Below are 16,762 nucleotides of genomic sequence, written 5' to 3'. Positions count from 1 at the left end.
AGTAACCACACAGTTGAGCTCCCTGAGAGACTGGTGCAGGTTATTCCAGAGTCTGGAACACCAGGTCTCCTCTGGTTTTACATTTAGTTTTAGGGTCTTTAGGAGACCCTGGTCTGAAGACTGAAGACTTCACCCTGAAGTGTAGGGGTACAACAAGTCTGAGATATATTGAGGGGTCTGACCATGTAACGCTCATGTAATGTAATAACTAATATTTATAGTTTATTCTAAACTTCACTAGAACCAGTGCAGAGTAGAAAGAATGGTGGTAATATGGGATGTTCTAGAAGCACCAGTTAAAAGTCTGACAGCAGCGTCTGTACGATCTGGAGTCTGTTTAGGGTCGACTTATTAAAACATGTAGAATTACAATAGTTCATGTGTGATGATATAAATGTGTGTATGACCAGTTCTAGATCTGATTTTAATAATAGATGTCTGACTTTAGAGATATTTGTCAGATGATAAAACAGTTTTTAGTCAGTAGATGACAGTGACCCTCCAAAGACATGAACTGATCAAACACCAAGAGACTTTTTAATCACATGATCAGAGTTTATGTTTTATTAGAATTTATCTGGAGATCATTTGATGACAACCAGTTTTTGATACAGGATATACAATCTAAGATCTCTGATAAAAAGTGAAACGCTGAGTCATTAAAGGAGCAGTGTGTGTCTGTGTGTGTGTGTGTGTAGGATCCTGAACCCCTCGTCCATTCCTGAAGGTCAGTTCATGGACTGTAAGAAGAGTGCTGAGAAGCTCCTGGGTTCTCTGGACATCGATCACACTCAGTACAAGTTCGGTCACACCAAAGTGTTCTTCAAGGCAGGTCTGCTGGGAACCCTGGAGGAGATGAGAGACGAGCAGCTGTCACGGATCATCACGCGCATTCAGGCCAATGCGCGTGCACTCCTGATGAGGGCGCAGTTCGCCAAGCTGGTGGAGCGCCGCGACGCACTGATGGTCATCCAGTGGAACCTGCGCTCCTTCCTGGGTGTGAAGAACTGGCCCTGGATGAAGCTGTTCTTCAAGATCAAACCCCTGCTGAAGAGCGCCGAATCAGAAAAGGAGATGGCCAACATGAAGGATGAGTTCAACAAGATCAAAGAGACACTGGAGAAGTCTGAAGCTCGCAGGAAGGAGCTGGAGGAGAAGATTGTGACTCTCCTCCAGGAGAAGAATGAACTGACTCTGCAGATCCAGTCGGAGCAGGACATGCTGACAGATGCAGAGGAACGCTCTGAGCAGCTCATTAAGAGCAAGATCCAGCTGGAGGCCAAACTGAAGGAGGCCAGTGAGAGGCTGGAGGATGAAGAGGAGCTCAACGCTGACATGACCGCCAAGAAACGCAAGCTGGAGGATGAGTGCTCAGAGCTGAAGAAGGACATCGATGACCTGGAGCTGACGCTGGCCAAGGTGGAGAAGGAGAAACACGCCACGGAGAACAAAGTAAAGAACCTGACGGAGGAGATGGCCTCTCAGGATGAAACCATTATGAAGCTGACAAAGGAGAAGAGAGCACTGCAGGAGGCCCATCAGCAGACATTGGACGATCTTCAGAGCGAAGAAGACAAAGTCAACAGTCTCAGCAAAGCTAAAGCTAAACTGGAGCAGCAGGTGGACGACATAGAGGGTTCTCTGGAGCAGGAGAAGAAGGTGCGGATGGACCTGGAACGGTCTAAGAGGAAGCTAGAAGGAGATCTGAAGTTAACGCAGGAGAGCCTGATGGACGTGGAGAATGACAAGCAGCAGCTAGAGGAGAAACTGAAGAAGAAGGACTTTGAAATCTCACAGGTCACATCCAGGTTGGAGGACGAGCAGGTGGCCCTGGTGCAGCTCCAGAAGAAGCTGAAGGAGAACCAGGCACGCATCGAGGAGTTGGAGGAGGAGCTGGACGCTGAGCGTGCCACACGGGCCAAAGTGGAGAAGCAGCGCTCAGACCTTTGCCGGGAGCTGGAGGACATCAGTGAGCGGCTGGAGGAGGCAGGCGGAGCCACCTCCGTTCAGGTGGAGCTCAACAAGAAGAGAGATGTTGAATTTCAGAAGCTGCGCCGAGAGCTAGAGGAGTCCACCCTCCAGCATGAGTCCACGGCCGCCACGCTGAGGAAGAAGCATGCCGACAGCGTGGCCGAGCTAGGGGAGCAGATCGATAATCTGCAGCGTGTCAAGCAGAAGCTGGAGAAGGAGAAGAGCGAACTAAAACTGGAGCTGGATGATCTGTACTCCAACATGGAGGGTGTGGTGAAGGCCAAGTCCAACATGGAGAAGATGTGTCGCACCATGGAGGACAACCTGAGTGAGTACAAGAGCAAACTAGAGGAAAGTCAGCGCAGCGCCACGGACCTCACCACACAGTCTGCCAAGTTGCTCACTGAGAACAGAGAGCTGGGACGTCAGCTGGAGGAGAAAGACAGTCTGATCTCTCAGCTCACCAGAGGCAAGAACTCCTACAACCAGCAGGTGGAAGATCTGCGCCGGCAGCTGGAGGAAGAGGTGAAAGCCAAAAATGCCCTCGCACACGCCGTTCAGTCTGCCCGCCATGACTGTGATCTGCTCCGGGAGCAGTTTGAGGAGGAGCAGGAGGCCAAAGCAGAACTGCAGAGAGCTCTGTCCAAGTCCAACACCGAGGTCTCCGCCTGGAGGACGAAATACGAGACCGATGGCATCCAGAAGGCTGAGGAGCTGGAAGAAGCAAAGAAGAAGCTGGTGCAGAGGCTGCAGGAGGCCGAGGAGGCCATCGAGGCTGTGAACGCAAAGTGCTCGTCTCTGGAGAAGACCAAGCACCGTCTGCAGAATGAAATCGAGGACCTGATGTTAGACCTGGAGAGATCCAATGCAGCTTCAGCCGCCCTGGACAAGAAGCAGAGGAGCTTCGACAAAGTCCTCGCAGAGTGGAAGCAGAAGTTTGAGGAGTCCCAGTGTGAGCTGGAGGCGTCGCAGAAAGAGGCTCGCTCTCAGAGCACAGAGCTCTTCAAGCTGAAAAATGCCTACGAGGAGTCCCTGGACCAACTGGAAACCATTAAACGAGAGAACAAAAACCTCCAAGAGGAGATCTCTGACCTCACGGACCAGCTCGGAGAGGGCGGCCGGAGCACTCATGAGCTGGAGAAGATCCGGAAGCAGCTGGAGCAAGAGAAGTCTGAGCTGCAGTCGGCTCTGGAGGAGGCCGAAGGTTCCTTGGAGCATGAAGAGACCAAGATCCTCCGAGCTCAGCTGGAGTTCAACCAGCTGAAGGCCGACATCGAGCGAAAGCTTGCTGAGAAGGACGAGGAGATGGAGCAGGCCAAGAGGAACTACCAACGAATGCTGGAGTCCCTGCAGTCCACCTTGGAGTCAGAGACCAGGAGCCGAAACGAGGCCCTTAGGGTGAAAAAGAAGATGGAAGGAGACCTGAACGAGATGGAGATCCAGCTGAGTCAGGCTAACAGAACAGCAGCAGAGGCGCAGAAACAGCTGAAGAGCTTCCAGATGTTCCTCAAAGACACTCAGCTGCAGCTGGACGACACTCAGCATGCCAACGATGACCTGCGGGAGAACATAGCTCTGCTGGAGCGCCGGAACAACCTGATCCAGGCTGAGCTGGAGGAGCTGCGGGCCGGCCTGGAGCAGACGGACAGGAGCCGGAAACTCGCCGAGCAGGAGCTGACGGATGCCAGCGAACGCACGCAGCTGCTGCACGCTCAGAACACCAGCCTGATCAACCAGAAGAAGAAGCATGAGGCCGACCTGCTCCACCTGCAGGCTGAGCTGGAGGACATCATCCAGGAGAACCGCAATGCCGAGGAGAAGGCCAAGAAGGCCATTACCGACGCCGCCATGATGGCCGAGGAGCTGAAGAAAGAGCAGGACACCAGCGCGCATCTGGAGCGCATGAAGAAGAACATGGAGCAGACCATCAAAGACCTGCAGCACCGCCTGGACGAGGCTGAGCAGCTCGCCATGAAGGGCGGAAAGAAGCAGCTGCAGAAGATGGAGGCTCGAATCCGGGAGCTGGAGAACGAGCTGGAGGCGGAGCAAAGGAGAAGCGCCGAGTCCGTCAAAGGAGCACGAAAGTATGAGCGGCGCCTCAAAGAGCTGAGCTACCAGACAGAGGAGGACCGCAAGAACACGGCGCGTCTGCAGGAGCTGGTGGACAAGCTGCAGCTCAAGGTCAAGTCCTACAAACATGCCGCAGAGGAGGGGGAGCAAGCGGCTAATGCTAACACCGCTAAGATACGCAAGCTACAGCACGAGCTGGACGAGGCCGAGGAGCGCGCCGACATTGCAGAGTCTCTGGTCAACAAGCTGAGAGCCAAGAGTCGCGACGGACACCACCTAGGTTAGTGCCAACTCTGAATTAACCTATCCAACAGAGTAGAGCTAGTTAGTGCTAACTGACTTTATCTAACCCGTAGGTTAGAGCGAGTTAATGCTAACTCTGACTTTATCTAACCCGTAGGTTAGAGCGAGTTAATGCTAACTCTGACTTTACCTAACCCGTAGGTTAGAGCGAGTTAATGCTAACTCTGACTTTACCTAACTGTATCTACAGTTAAACTGGATTAATTCTTATTGTGTTTCTGTCTGCAGAGTCCTGACATCCTCCTGACGTCAAACAGGAAGTTCTGCAGAGAACTCAAAACCAACAAAATGTGATTAAAGATTAAACTTCCTTTCACAATAAAAGCCTGAGGGTCACTCTGTATCAAACAATAAACAATAAATCTGTCACAATAATGTTCGTCTAGCTTTTATTTTGAAAAGGGTGTATCTGAGAGGGGCACAAACAGAGTCAAAGTGATTTATTGTGAAGGTCGATGACCTTCTTCTTCCTCTGTGGTTCCTGGAGGGCGTCTGTCCCGCCCTGGCTGGGCGTCCTACAGCCGAACACTCGTCTCTCCAGCTTCAGCGTCTCCTGGTGTAGTTCAGCTGTGGAAACACGGAGCAGAAAGGAGAAGAGCTGCAGCAGCCAAAGGAAGGAGCGGGGGAGGGACGCCTCATCAGACAGGAAGTGGCCGCCTGTGCACCGCCTGCACACACACAAACACACAGTGAGTCGGTCTGATGGCGTTGCTGATGCTGTTGATAAAGACTTTCAGTGCCAAATCATTTCAACGTATGCACAAAAACATCCGCTCGTACTATTTTACAGTAGGTCGTGCACTATTTGACAACTTGATGTTTACCATGGCGACAGTGACAACGTAAGCAAATTAAAATTAGATTTTCTGTCCCTTTAGTTTGGTTATACTGTATTAGGTTTGGTTTAAAAATAAAGATAAAAGCCAAGTTTGTTTTGTACAACCCTATTTCAATTTTGGCTTTTTATTATTAATGCAGATATACTGTGTAGATATATATATATATATATACTGTATATTAAAAATGTAGCTGTGTTTGTCACTTTTTTGAACGAGTTAAAATAATATTTAATTAGAATTCTTTTGTGCATCTAAATCTGCTGCCAAAATTTCCTAAATTCTTGGAAATTTATGTTTTGAGTGAATTCTGATTTGTTTTTTATTTTATTTTCCGTCTGTTTTTTGATTGTCAATGTTGTATATTGTGTTTTGATCCGTTTTTGTATATTTTGTTAATGTAAATGATTATTTGTTAAAATAATGTTATCTATCTTTTTTTACTACTCTATTTACATCAATTTACAATAATAATAATAATAGTCTATCTTTGGTGTTAGCTGCAGATATGGATTATGCATTTTTATTTACAGAGATACAATGTTTCTTATTAAGCTTTTATTTATTCTGCCTTAAAACCAATTTCCCAAGCATTTTATTTCAAAATGTAAATACTATGACTTCATCAAGAGCTCAGAAAATAACAAAGCTTTAAAAACTCTTCAATTAATACATAAACATCTATTTAATGTGATGCTGCAGGTTGTGTAATTACACATCACTACATGAAGTATTTGTACCACCAGGGGGAGCTGTTACCCTACAACACAACGCTCGTCTCTAGATGGGTTTTACTTTTTGTCTTTTTTAAATTAATTAAAAACGCCACAAAAATGTTTATAGTATATATTTACATGTGTACTATTAAAAAATATTTTTCTATTTTTTTTTCCCTTGTCTGCACATGGTGTCAAAGGTCAACACTACAGGAAGTGCAATCATTATGAGACAGCAATGCATATTTTGTTATTGCAATAAAATAAATTGATTTATTTTATTGCTTAATTGTGACCATCACCAGCCCTCCCTAAGGAAGGGCAATAAATCTTTTATTAGAGGGAGGATATAAAAAGGGAGAGCAGTGTTACACCGAGGTGGAGGGGGAGGGGAAAGGGAGCAGGGAGGAGAGACTCAAGATAGGAAATAGAAAGGGTGGGAAGAATAGATTGTTTTACAGTGAGGGTGAGATGTGAAGTTGTAGAATATATTGTGCTTATTAATGTTGTGTAATCCAGCCAGTATAGTGACAAGTGTGAAGCTTAGCTATAATGGTGGTGGCTGTGAACAGAGGGAATAAATGAATGGTAGTACATAAAGCAGGTATTTGGGATTAACGTGTCTAAAGTTAAGCTCAGTATGAGTTTTATCCCACATCCCAAGGCGTGCCAGTGCATCGTATACCAGTATATGTGCAAAAACCACTACTACCAGGAACTGCCCCAGGCCCGCAGATGCAGCCAGGCCAGCAGAAAGAGCGGGGGCCAGGGAGCCCCAGGCCACACCCCACGGCCGAGCAACCCCCCAGACGTCCCCCGAGATCCCAGGGGGAGAGGCAGCCACCGCCCCCCACACACACATCCGAGGAAGCCCCAAGCAGCCGAGCACCCAGCGAATCCCGCCACCGACCCCTACCCCAAGGCCCCCCGCCAGTAAACTGTATCTGATCTTTTTATGGCAGTCAGAACAACTCAAATCTGATTTTTTCAAATGCGACCCAGATCACGTAGACATGTAGTCCTAAGTCTGATACGTATCCCATCTTTTGACATGTGACTGCAGTGTGGACAGCCAGGCCGTATTTAATGCACGTTTGATACGTTGACGTCGTTATTAGCGTAGCATTCTGAAGGTTGTGTAATCAATATACCGGTACGGTGGTATAATAAAAACTTATATCATAACGAAAATATATAGCGGTATTTGGTATGAACCGGTGTACTTCCCACCCCTATAATGATCAGAATCTAGATCAGGAGATAACGTTCAATTCCGATCGAGTCTGAAACCACGTGATTGGGCCTGATTTATGATCACATGATTGGATCGTGACATCATTAATAAAGGATGTAAATGATCTTAATGATCTAAATAATGTAAATGATCTAAATGTAAAGGATAAAGGATGTAAAGGATCTAAAGGATCAGGCAGTGATAAAGACGTACCGGACGTTGCAGGGCTGCAGTGGGCGGTGCCAGTAGACGGGGTGTGTGTGTGTGTGTGTCAGTGTCTGATGGTGCAGACTGGGACCATCAGATGAAGCCCCGTCTCCCCAACAGAAGGAGAAGATGGAAGGACCATCAGAGGTCACAAGGTTACACGGAGGAGACGAAAGTCTGTGGAAACAACTCTGAACCTGCTCACTGATCCCTACACACACACACACACGCACACGCACACACACACGCACACACACACGCACACACACACACGCACACGCACACGCACACACACACGCACACACACACACGCACACACACACACACACACACACACACACACGCACACACACACGTCTCAGACTGTTTTTTTCAGATGATGATGATGATGATGATGATGACTCACTCTTCCTTTTCAGCACCAGGTGGCGCTCTTTGTCAGTCCGTGCCATGGGAACCGTTGGTTTCCAGTGTCTCCTGCGAAGGAGAAGAAGAGCTCTGTGTCAGGTGTCAGTGATGTCATGGTGCTGACTCACCTAGCTGTAAGCTCCTCCTCTCTGTTCTGAGCTCGTAGCAGAGCGCAGTGAACGATCCGATACCAGCGACGCAGACTGAAGACGTCAGCTGACCAATGACATCACAGAGAGAGTTATTACACTGGTTAGGGGGCAGGGCCATTGTTCAGACAGGACAGGAGACACACCTGATTGGTCCTCAAGGTTGTTGGACAAATCCCTGAAACAGACACAACTGTTAACCTTCAGGACCAGCACACACACACACACACACGCACACGCGCACACACACACACACACACACACACACACACACACACACACACACACACACACACACACACACACACACACACACTAAGCTCTGAAATAAAGGGTGGTAAACCAGTTACTTCCATAAATCCTTTAGTGACACATGAATTCACGAAGATTGCAGCAATCATTAGTGCAGAGCAGAACTGGTGCAGACCACCCCTATTTAAATGAGCGTTTTGCTCCTTTAATGTGGACACGTCAGTGCATCTGTGAGGAAGTTAAATTAGAAGCAGATGGACTTCTGTCTGTTACACAAACATTTAATAATGTATAAAACTAAAGGAACAATTTTTGTTTTTTTTTACTTTTTAAACAACTCCAAAACCTGATGATATTTTCTCTGTCATCTAATGTGGGTTCTCCATCAGGTTCTCCATCTTTGCTCTGATCAGTCCATGAAAAATAGTCAGATTAGGACAGAAACCATCCTATTGATCTGAGTTAATACATCTACACAGTCTGTCAATCAGTCTGTATTATTTGTAGATGATCTACAGACCATCATCCAGTAGGTCTGAGCAGCGCTGTGTCACACTCTCATATCCAGGGCTCCAGACTGTGACCAAATTGGTTCAATCTGTGAGTGTGACTTAAAATCCAAAAGGAGGAAACGTCCTGGTCCTGTTGAGTCATCCTCCTGTGAATCAGGGTCTGACATGGACGCTACACGCTGCTGAGTCATCAACACTGGGGAGAGACACGGTCCGTGCTGCGTTCAAGGACACTGGGACAAACACACACTGGGAACAGGCGTCCAGGCACGCGGAGCAACAGAGCGCATGGGGGGGTGTGACGAGCGGACGATCGGGGGGTGGGTTAGGGTTGAGACGGGGTAGAGAGCGCTGAGCTCACTGAGCATAGTGACAGAACGTAGAGCGTACAGCGCATACACATTCTACACCACAGAGGAGGAGCTCATCAGAACCATCATGGAGGGACCAGAACTGATGGACTATGATACCAGGACAGATGTTCAGCTGTGGTTCTACCAGAGCAGGGGTCTGCAACCTGTGGTTCTGGGGCCTAATGTGGCCCTTTGACTCTTATACAATGGCTCCCTGTAGCTTTAAAAAACTATTGAAATAAATAGTTATTTTTTACAGAGTCGATTAATGATTAATGACAAATATAATCATGATATAACAATTTATTAAGCTAAAATAAATCAAGTTGTACAATGACTCAGCACATTCCTACAACATCTACAGACCATCAACTTTCCTCCACCTGTGACTAACCTTAAGTTTTAAATCCCTGGTAATGATCATGTGTTATTATATTCATGTTACTTTTTATAGACTTTCATATACATTAACTATAAAAATCTACTTTATAAACATTGTGTTCATGTAAACTGAGATGGATTAGTACACACTGTGTGTACTGACGTGTGTATTAGTACACACTCTGTGTACTGATGTGTGTATTAGTACACACTCTGTGTACTGACGTGTGTATTAGTACACACTGTGTGTACTGATGTGTGTATTAGTACACACTGTGTACTGATGTGTGTATTAGTACACACTCTGTGTACTGATGTGTGTATTAGTACACACGGTGTGTACTGATGTGTGTATTAGTACACACTGTGTGTACTGATGTGTGTATTAGTACCACTCTGTGTGGTCGTCCAATCCAAACAGCAGCTTCATGGTGACGATGATGAGGGCGGCGGCCTGCAGGTCGTAGGGTGGGGGGAAGGGGGCGGAGCCTTTGTCTTTGAGGGTACTGGAGGCGGAGCCTTGCTGTGACAGGTCCTCCACTCTGCACACCCATTGGTGGAGCTGGTCTGAAACACATTCCATGAAGTAATTCATAGACTCCGCCCACCACCAGTTTCCATCCAATCAGAGACTACCAGGCAGGTTGGCGTCCATCAGGTAACACAACGTCAGCGTCATCAAGTGCAGCGGGTGCTCTCTGCTGATTGGAGGAAAGACAGGAAGCTGCAGGAAGTGAACAAGGTGTTGAGCATCTAGAAGAACGGAGCGGTGAGAAGGAAAGCTCTGCAAAGACAGGACAAGCAATCAGGTTAGAGACAGGACAGTTAATCAGGTTAGAGACAGGACAGTTAATCAGGTTAGAGACAGGACAGTTAATCAGGTTAGAGACAGGACAGTTAATCAGGTTAGAGACAGGACAGTTAATCAGGTTAGAGACAGGACAGTTAATCAGGTTAGAGACAGGACAGTTAATCAGGTTAGAGACAGGACAAGCAATCAGGTTAGAGACAGGACAGTTAATCAGGTTAGAGACAGGACAAGCAATCAGGTTAGAGACAGGACAGTTAATCAGGTTAGAGACAGGACAAGCAATCAGGTTAGAGACAGGACAGTTAATCAGGTTAGAGACAGGACAGTTAATCAGGTTAGAGACAGGACAGTTAATCAGGTTAGAGACAGGACAGTTAATCAGGTTAGAGACAGGACAGTTAATCAGGTTAGAGACAGGACAGTTAATCAGGTTAGAGACAGGACAGTTAATCAGGTTAGAGACAGGACAGCAATCAGGTTAGAGACAGGACAGTTAATCAGGTTAGAGACAGGACAGTTAATCAGGTTAGAGACAGGACAGTTAATCAGGTTAGAGACAGGACAGTTAATCAGGTTAGAGACAGGAGTTAATCAGGTAGACAGGACAGTAATCAGGTTAGAGACAGGAGAGTTAATCAGGTTAGAGACAGGACAGTTAATCAGGTTAGAGACAGGACAGTTAATCAGGTTAGAGACAGGACAAGCAATCAGGTTAGAGACAGGACAGTTAATCAGGTTAGAGACAGGACAGTTAATCAGGTTAGAGACAGGACAGTTAATCAGGTTAGAGACAGGACAGTTAATCAGGTTAGAGACAGGACAGTTAATCAGGTTAGAGACAGGACAAGCAATCAGGTTAGAGACAGGACAGTTAATCAGGTTAGAGACAGGACAGTTAATCAGGTTAGAGACAGGACAGTTAATCAGGTTAGAGACAGGACAGTTAATCAGGTTAGAGACAGGACAGTTAATCAGGTTAGAGACAGGACAGTTAATCAGGTTAGAGACAGGACAGTTAATCAGGTTAGAGACAGGACAGTTAATCAGGTTAGAGACAGGACAGTTAATCAGGTTAGAGACAGGACAAGCAATCAGGTTAGAGACAGGAGAGTTAATCAGGTTAGAGACAGGAGAGTTAATCAGGTTAGAGACAGGACAAGCAATCAGGTTAGAGACAGGACAGTTAATCAGGTTAGATACAGGACAGTTAATCAGGTTAGAGACAGGACAAGCAATCAGGTTAGAGACAGGAAAACAAATTATGTTAAAAACAGGACCACCAGTCAAGTTCAAGACAGGACAACCAATCAATCATGATCGAGACAGAACAACCAATAATTTTAGAGACAGGACAACCAATCGGGGTTAGGGACGAATCAATAACTTGCTGATCAATAAGGTTCTGACCTTGACGTTGAACATCAGAGCTTTTTTACCAACAAACTTCATCCGATCAGGAAGAAGTTCTGAGGCTCTGAGGAACGGGACGTGACCTCCTCTGACCAACCTGTCACTCACACACACACACACACGCACACACACACACACACACGCACGCACGCACGCACACACACACGCACACGCACACGCGCGCACGCACACACGCACACGCACACGCACACACACACACACACACTGAGTATTTTACTCTACCTGAGCTAAAGTAACTAAAGTAACTAAGTACTGTACTTGAGCAGGTGGCTGAGCGTCACACACTCTCTGTTCCACAGCACACACACATGGATCAGAGCCAGTGTCTTACACATCGTCATCACCTCACTGTGACTCCGCCTCCGCCAGGGGGAGAAGCTACCGGACCAGTCCGACCAATCACAGCCACTCTCTGAGGAAGGCACCATGTCAGTCACATGACCACAGAGCGGGGGACTGACGCCTACCTGGCACAGAGGACCCGCCCACACTGTAAAACTGACACGCCTCCTCGCCATCAGAGTCTGACTTCGCCCCCTGATGTCATTACACAGCAAACACAAAAAATACACATGAGATAAACAATGGATACGTGTGATTGGATGGGAACACTCTACAGATCTACCTGATTGGACGGCCTGGAGGGAGCGTCGTTGAATGCCTGACCACTCCTCTGTAGGTAGAGGGTCCACAGAGGCCATAGGGTGGAGTCCTGAGGAGAGGTCAGAGTTCACCATCATCATCATCATCATCACCACCATCATCACCATCATCATCATCATCATCATCACCACCATCACCACCACCATCATCATCATCATCATCATCACCATCATCATCATCATCACCATCACCATCATCATCATCATCATCATCACCATCATCATCATCATCACCATCACCATCACCACCATCATCACCATCATCATCACCATCATCATCATCATCATCACCCTGAAGTCTGATGTCACTCCCAGTCTAATCAGAGCCTCTGCTTGTTGCTGTAGGATGAACTGGAACCCTTCACACCATGACCAGGAGACACCATGATCTGCACACACACACACACACACACACACACACACACACACACACACACACACACACACACACACACACACACACACACACACACACAGTTAATAAGTGATAATAACTGATCTAATCAGTGATAATAAAAGTGATCAACCTTGTTTCTTGGTCCGGGGCCCTCGGCTCACGTTGCTGATCCTGCTGGAGCCCTGACTGAAGTCCAGGTCCACCACGTCCCTCGTTCTCTGCACACATAACACGGACAGTTACCATGGTAACGGTTCCCGTTCCCACGGTGACGGCTGTGTAGTTGTTTTTTTACCTCTATGGCAGTGTGACAAGAGTGGCAGTAGAACCGTCCTTCATCTGAGATCCTCCAGTTCACCTCTGAGCACTGGGAGCAGGGCTCTGAGAACCCAGCCTGTACACAGAGGACTAGTTAAACTAGTTAACCATGGATACCTAATACAGCCTGTACACAGAGGACTAGTTAAACTAGTTAACCATGGATACCTTACCCAGCCTGTACACAGAGGACTAGTTAAACTAGTTAACCATGGATACCTTACCCAGCCTGTACACAGAGGACTAGTTAAACTAGTTAACCATGGATACCTTACCCAGCCTGTACACAGAGGACTAGTTAAACTAGTTAACCATGGATACCTAATACAGCCTGTACACAGAGGACTAGTTAAACTAGTTAACCATGGATACCTAACACAGCCTGTACACAGAGGACTAGTTAAACTAGTTAACCATGGATACCTAACCCAGCCTGTACACAGAGGACTAGTTAAACTAGTTAACCATGGATACCTTACCCAGCCTGTACACAGAGGACTAGTTAAACTAGTTAACCATGGATACCTTACCCAGCCTGTACACAGAGGACTAGTTAAACTAGTTAACCATGGATACCTTACCCAGCCTGTACACAGAGGACTAGTTAAACTAGTTAACCATGGATACCTAACCCAGCCTGTACACAGAGGACTAGTTAAACTAGTTAACCATGGATACCTAACACAGCCTGTACACAGAGGACTAGTTAAACTAGTTAACCATGGATACCTAACCCAGCCTGTACATAGAGGACTAGTTAAACTAGTTAACCATGGATACCTAACACAGCCTGTACACAGAGGACTAGTTAAACTAGTTAACCATGGATACCTTACCCAGCCTGTACACAGAGGACTAGTTAAACTAGTTAACCATGGATACCTTACCCAGCCTGTACACAGAGGACTAGTTAAACTAGTTAACCATGGATACCTAATACAGCCTGTACACAGAGGACTAGTTAAACTAGTTAACCATGGATACCTAACACAGCCTGTACACAGAGGACTAGTTAAACTAGTTAACCATGGATACCTTACCCAGCCTGTACACAGAGGACTAGTTAAACTAGTTAACCATGGATACCTTACCCAGCCTGTACACAGAGGACTAGTTAAACTAGTTAACCATGGATACCTTACCCAGCCTGTACACAGAGGACTAGTTAAACTAGTTAACCATGGATACCTTACCCAGCCTGTACACAGAGGACTAGTTAAACTAGTTAACCATGGATACCTAACCCAGCCTGTACACAGAGGACTAGTTAAACTAGTTAACCATGGATACCTAACACAGCCTGTACACAGAGGACTAGTTAAACTAGTTAACCATGGATACCTTACCCAGCCTGTACACAGAGGACTAGTTAAACTAGTTAACCATGGATACCTTACCCAGCCTGTACACAGAGGACTAGTTAAACTAGTTAACCATGGATACCTTACCCAGCCTGTACACAGAGGACTAGTTAAACTAGTTAACCATGGATACCTTACCCAGCCTGTACACAGAGGACTAGTTAAACTAGTTAACCATGGATACCTAATACAGCCTGTACACAGAGGACTAGTTAAACTAGTTAACCATGGATACCTAACACAGCCTGTACACAGAGGACTAGTTAAACTAGTTAACCATGGATACCTTACCCAGCCTGTACACAGAGGACTAGTTAAACTAGTTAACCATGGATACCTAACCCAGCCTGTACACAGAGGACTAGTTAAACTAGTTAACCATGGATACCTAACACAGCCTGTACACAGAGGACTAGTTAAACTAGTTAACCATGGATACCTAACCCAGCCTGTACATAGAGGACTAGTTAAACTAGTTAACCATGGATACCTAACACAGCCTGTACACAGAGGACTAGTTAAACTAGTTAACCATGGATACCTTACCCAGCCTGTACACAGAGGACTAGTTAAACTAGTTAACCATGGATACCTTACCCAGCCTGTACACAGAGGACTAGTTAAACTAGTTAACCATGGATACCTAACACAGCCTGTACACAGAGGACTAGTTAAACTAGTTAACCATGGATACCTAACACAGCCTGTACACAGAGGACTAGTTAAACTAGTTAACCATGGATACCTAACACAGCCTGTACACAGAGGACTAGTTAAACTAGTTAACCATGGATACCTAACACAGCCTGTACACAGAGGACTAGTTAAACATGGTTACCTCGTGCCAGTCTAATCATACGCAGCACCCCTCATTGTCCAGTTTAAGTTAGGGTGACGTGATAGGTGCATCATGTGACTTAAAGTACCGTTAGATTTATTTTAGCTTTTTTTTTTTTTTTTTGCTACCCTGCTAAACTTTTTATTTTAGCCCTAAGCCTAACCCTCTTCCCCTGGTCAGGGGTCTGTAACCTTTACTCTATAGGAACCATTGAACCTCATCTCACCTGGATTAAAGTCCTCCTGGAGCCATAAATACCTTCTCTATGAAGACAATACAGTGTATTACGTTATATACAGTTATAATTATATAGAATAATGTTTGATTTGATTTATATTGATCATGTAAATGGAAACTTAAAAACAGTTTAAAATAAAATAAATAACATTAATAAATAAAACAGTATCTTTATCTTCAAATTCTTCCACATCTCAGTTTACATGAACACAATGTTTATAAAGAAGATTTTCATAGTTAATGTATATGAAAGTCTATAAAAAGTAACATGAATATAATAACACATGATCATGTGATCAACACATGATAATTACTCATTTCTTGCCACACATAAAACATACATATTTAACCTGTACATTGGTGGTTAAATGAATCTGTTCCCACACAATTAAAATCTGTATTTTCTTCCAGAAATAGTGTTTTTGTTGGTTTAGTTTCTTACCAGGGATTTAAAACTTAAGGTTAGTCACAGGTGGAGGAAAGTTGATGGTCTGTAGATGTTGTAGGAATGTGCTGAGTCATTGTACAACGTGATTTATTTTAGGTTAATAAATTGTTATATCATGATTATATTTGTCATTAATCATTAATCAACTCTGTAAAAAATAACTATTTATTTCAATAGTTTTTTAACGCTATAAGGAGCCATTGTATAAGAGTCAAAGGGCCACATTAGGCCCCAGAACCACAGGTTGCAGACATCTGCCATAAACCTATCTTTATTTTAACCCTAACCCAGGAATTACCCTAAAATGTTAATTTTTTTCATACATGTGTTTTTAAAGGTGGAAATTGGCGTGTTAAATATGTTAAAATGAGAAAATGTATTTGACAAAAGTGGAATTGGAACTTAAAGCAGCGGAAGGTATAATTCTTGAGTCATATAACACTCAGACATCCCAACACAGTGAAAAAACAGAGCTATTAATACGTTTCCGTATCAATAGACAGTGCATAACTTTATTATATTACGAACAGCCTGTAACAATATAATTATTGAACTGATTAATTAGTGACTGATTAGATAACATTAGTGTCTAAAGATTAATTCATTTTATTACAATATGTGGCACAGACTGAGTTTACAGTGTTAAACAGATACTTAGTAAAATGTGTAATATTATTCATACGTAGATGAACAAACACAAGGCACTAACGAACGCAGTGACGTCATCTTACCGTTTCTTCTTCGTCCATGACAAACAGAGTAGGAGGTAAAGCAAGTTTTAACTAAAAAAATGTAGAAAAAGTAAAAGTTACAGTTTAACGTTCAGAGCTGCACCACGTGACATAGTTTTCTTCTTCTGTGGTTAAA

General features: G+C 45.1%; 2 protein-coding genes across 3 annotated transcripts in view; one reads left to right on the top strand and one right to left on the bottom strand.

Annotated features, from left to right (window-relative positions):
- The window catches only part of LOC114458184 (myosin-6-like), a 9,620-nt gene extending 4,885 nt beyond the window's left edge, over nucleotides 1-4,735 (top strand). For both annotated transcript variants that reach the window (XM_028440492.1, XM_028440493.1), the window contains exons 3-4: nucleotides 699-4,321; nucleotides 4,573-4,735. In XM_028440492.1, the coding sequence (XP_028296293.1) occupies nucleotides 699-4,321; nucleotides 4,573-4,580 (3,631 nt within the window). In that variant the 3' untranslated portion in view covers nucleotides 4,581-4,735. The remainder of the gene's footprint in view (nucleotides 1-698; nucleotides 4,322-4,572) is intronic.
- taf1b (TATA box binding protein (Tbp)-associated factor, RNA polymerase I, B) lies at nucleotides 4,717-16,762 on the bottom strand. The gene is made up of 15 exons (XM_028440499.1): nucleotides 16,627-16,762; nucleotides 12,989-13,087; nucleotides 12,824-12,911; nucleotides 12,588-12,685; nucleotides 12,260-12,346; nucleotides 12,102-12,171; nucleotides 11,893-12,046; nucleotides 11,611-11,710; nucleotides 10,029-10,176; nucleotides 9,785-9,959; nucleotides 8,041-8,072; nucleotides 7,874-7,961; nucleotides 7,744-7,814; nucleotides 7,344-7,548; nucleotides 4,717-5,012 (listed from the first exon to the last, which is right to left on the bottom strand). Exons 1-15 carry the CDS (start codon nucleotides 16,642-16,644, stop codon nucleotides 4,775-4,777), a joined length of 1,671 nt encoding a protein of 556 aa, XP_028296300.1. The 5' UTR covers nucleotides 16,645-16,762; the 3' UTR covers nucleotides 4,717-4,774.

Source organism: Gouania willdenowi (assembly GCF_900634775.1).
Source record: "Gouania willdenowi chromosome 24 unlocalized genomic scaffold, fGouWil2.1 scaffold_320_arrow_ctg1, whole genome shotgun sequence".
NCBI classification, from domain to species: Eukaryota; Metazoa; Chordata; class Actinopteri; order Blenniiformes; family Gobiesocidae; genus Gouania; species Gouania willdenowi.
The sequence above is the reverse complement of the archived record's forward strand: the minus strand, read 5'-3'. Positions and strand labels throughout refer to the sequence as shown.

What these genes read in the sequence shown, in the direction of transcription:
- taf1b (XM_028440499.1), bottom strand. An exon ending in ACGCTCAGCCACCTGCTCAA is followed by an intron (nt 11,711 to 11,892) that starts GTACAGTACTTA and finishes TGTGAGTGACAG; the next exon opens with GTTGGTCAGAGGAGGTCACG. An exon ending in TTGGACGACCACACAGAGTG is followed by an intron (nt 8,073 to 9,784) that starts GTACTAATACAC and finishes TGTCTGTTTCAG; the next exon opens with GGATTTGTCCAACAACCTTG.